At 42.8% G+C, this 2741-nt stretch overlaps 1 protein-coding gene across 1 annotated transcript in view; it reads right to left on the minus strand.

The window, feature by feature from the left end:
* The window catches only part of scaper (S-phase cyclin A-associated protein in the ER), a 270462-nt gene that overhangs the window by 49896 nt on the left and 217825 nt on the right, over positions 1-2741 (minus strand). Inside the window, exon 25 of the mRNA XM_063197885.1 lies at positions 866-1217. Coding sequence (XP_063053955.1) covers positions 866-1217 — 352 coding nt within the window. The remainder of the gene's footprint in view (positions 1-865; positions 1218-2741) is intronic.

The following is a 2741-nucleotide window of genomic DNA, read 5'->3' on the forward strand; positions in this document are numbered from 1 at the left end:
GTTCATGAACCTAGTAATGTAATGTAATGTAATGTAATGTAATGCAATGTAATGTTATGTAATACTGTAATGTAATAATAAACAGCAATGTAATGTACCTGGAATGCAGAGAGGTCTGCCAGGGAGAAGCTGTTGAGGAGCCTAGTAATGTAATGCAGTGTAATGTAATGTACTGTAATGTAATGCAGTGTAATGTAATGTTATGTAATGTAATGTAATGCAATGTAATGTAATGTAATATAATGTAATGTAATGTCGTGTACCTGGAATGCGGAGAGGTCCAGCAGCGAGAAGCTGTTGAGGAACCTTGTAATGTAATGTAATGTAATGCAACATACTGCAATGTAATGTGATGTAATGTGATGTAATGCAATGTAATGTAATGTAATGCAACATACTGCAATGTAATGTGATGTAATGTGATGTAATGCAATGTTATGTAATACTATAATGTAATAATAAACAGTACTGTTATATACAGTAATGTCGTGTACCTGGAATGCGGAGAGGTCCAGCAGGGAGAAGCTGTTGAGGAACCTAGTAATGTAATGTAATGCAATGCAATGTAATGCAACATACTGTAATGTAATTGTAATGTAAAATGATGTGCTGTAATATAATGTAATGTTATGCAATGTAATGTTATGTAATACTGTAATGTAATGTAATGTCGTGTACCTGGAATGCGGAGAGGTCCAGCAGGGAGAAGCTGTTGAGGAACCTAGTAATGTAATGTAATGTAATGTAATGTAATGCAATGTAATATGATGTAATGTAATGTTATGTAATACTGTAATATACAGTAATGTCGTGTACCTGGAATGTAATGTAATGTAATACTGTAATATACAGTAATGTTGTGTACCTGGAATGCGGAGAGGTCCAGCAGCGAGAAGCTGTTGAGGAATCGGACCCCCTGCAGTGCCACCTGGATGACGGCCGCCGTGTAGGGCTTCTGGGGGGCGGCGACGGCGTAGCTGGTTGGCGTGGCGAGGCCCCCCAGGACGAGCCCCCCGCCGCTGCTGGAGACGGTGCTGGGGGTGGTGGTGCTGGAGCCCGAGGAGGTGGAGGGGGGAGCCGCGGGGGGGTCGGGGGGCGGCGAGCCGTGGAGGAGGATGCAATAGAGCATGTGCAGAACACCCACCAGGTCCGTGGAGCGCAGGAGGGCCGTCAGGCCGGTCGGATCCTGACGCTTGTTATCGAAGATGCTCAGAGACCTGACGGAGCAGATGAAAAAAGAACATGGAAATCTCAGTGAAACTACTAGGGATGCACCGATACGATACTGGTATCGGTATCGGCACCCGATACTGCTCATTATACTCGTACTCGGTCGGATCCTGACGCTTGTTATCGAAGATGCTCAGACACCTGACGGAGGAGATGAAAAGGACATAAAGGTTGGAGCAGGCGTCACCCAACAGTTTTTCTCTTCCTTTTAAGGGTGCTGACCAAAACATTGTAAAACTGAAAAATGAAAAAAGGTCGCACCATGCATAGGTTTCTTTATTACAATTGTGATAAAGAAACCTATGCATGGCTGACCTTTTTTCCTTTTTCAGAACAGATAAAAGAACATGGAAATCTCAGAGATACTACTAGGGATGCACCGATACCGATAATGGTATCGGTATCGGCACCCGATACTGCTCATTATACTCGTACTCGTACTCGTAAAGCACTTGCCGATACCAGGAACGATACTGCTACTACACAAAACAATGCAAAATCTTGTCACGTTCTGTGGACTTGAAAGCAGCATGTAAAAAAAGTGCCACCTCATACATTTACGAACATTTCAATCTACATGGAAATGGACAATAAAAAAATCACAGGTGGAAAAAAACAAGGTCATGCATTTATTTTCATTGTATTTTGGTGGTAAAAGGTATCTGTATCGGTACTCGGTATCGGCAAGTACACACATTAATGTACGGTTTTCAAAAAAGTGGTATCGGTGCATCCCTAGAAACATTACTGGCCTCGGTTACATGAGACATTTGGTTTCGAATTAACTCCATCTAATTCTGAATTAACTCAATTCAATTCTGAATTAACTCAATTTAATTCAGAATGAAACTTAATTCCGCCTTGAAAACATCATGTAAACACCTCCCGATTTGGAATCAAATGAAGAGTGCAATGTGAACTCGATGGAACTATTTAATTCGGAATGAAAAACTGATGTAAACGTGGCCACTGTATGTAAGCAGCCAGGTCCTGGCGATTGATACGGAAGATATTCAGAGACCTATCGTGGAATGAGAGGGGATCGGAATTAAGAGGGTTTGCACACAAATTGAAAACTGTCTAAAGTCTAAATTAAACTGGGTGATATAGAAACAATTAACAGCAATGAGCAATGAGCAATATAAAACAATGTTCATCGATAGAAAACGAGAAGAAAAAAAACACCTAGAGCGAACTTTATAGTGGTCACTGTAGCAAAGGGGAGTAGAGTTGCGCAGCCGGGACTCAAACCCAGACCTTCTGGGGTAGTAAACTGGGGCATTGGGGAGCTCTAGGGGGGCGTTGAGAAGGACACAGCTAAAAAACATCATGTAAACATAGTGAATGTGATTATTCATGGGCATGCAGCTGTATACTGTATGTCAGGGGTTCCCAACCCTTTCCAACGTGGGGCCCTGTAGCGAAGGGGAGTAGAGTTGCCCAGCTGGGACTCGAACCCAGACCTTCTGGGGTAGTAAACCGGGGCTCTGACCGCTACACCAAAGAGCCGG

The sequence above is a fragment of the Engraulis encrasicolus genome, chromosome 4, assembly GCF_034702125.1.
Source record: "Engraulis encrasicolus isolate BLACKSEA-1 chromosome 4, IST_EnEncr_1.0, whole genome shotgun sequence".
In the NCBI taxonomy this organism is placed as follows: Eukaryota; Metazoa; Chordata; class Actinopteri; order Clupeiformes; family Engraulidae; genus Engraulis; species Engraulis encrasicolus.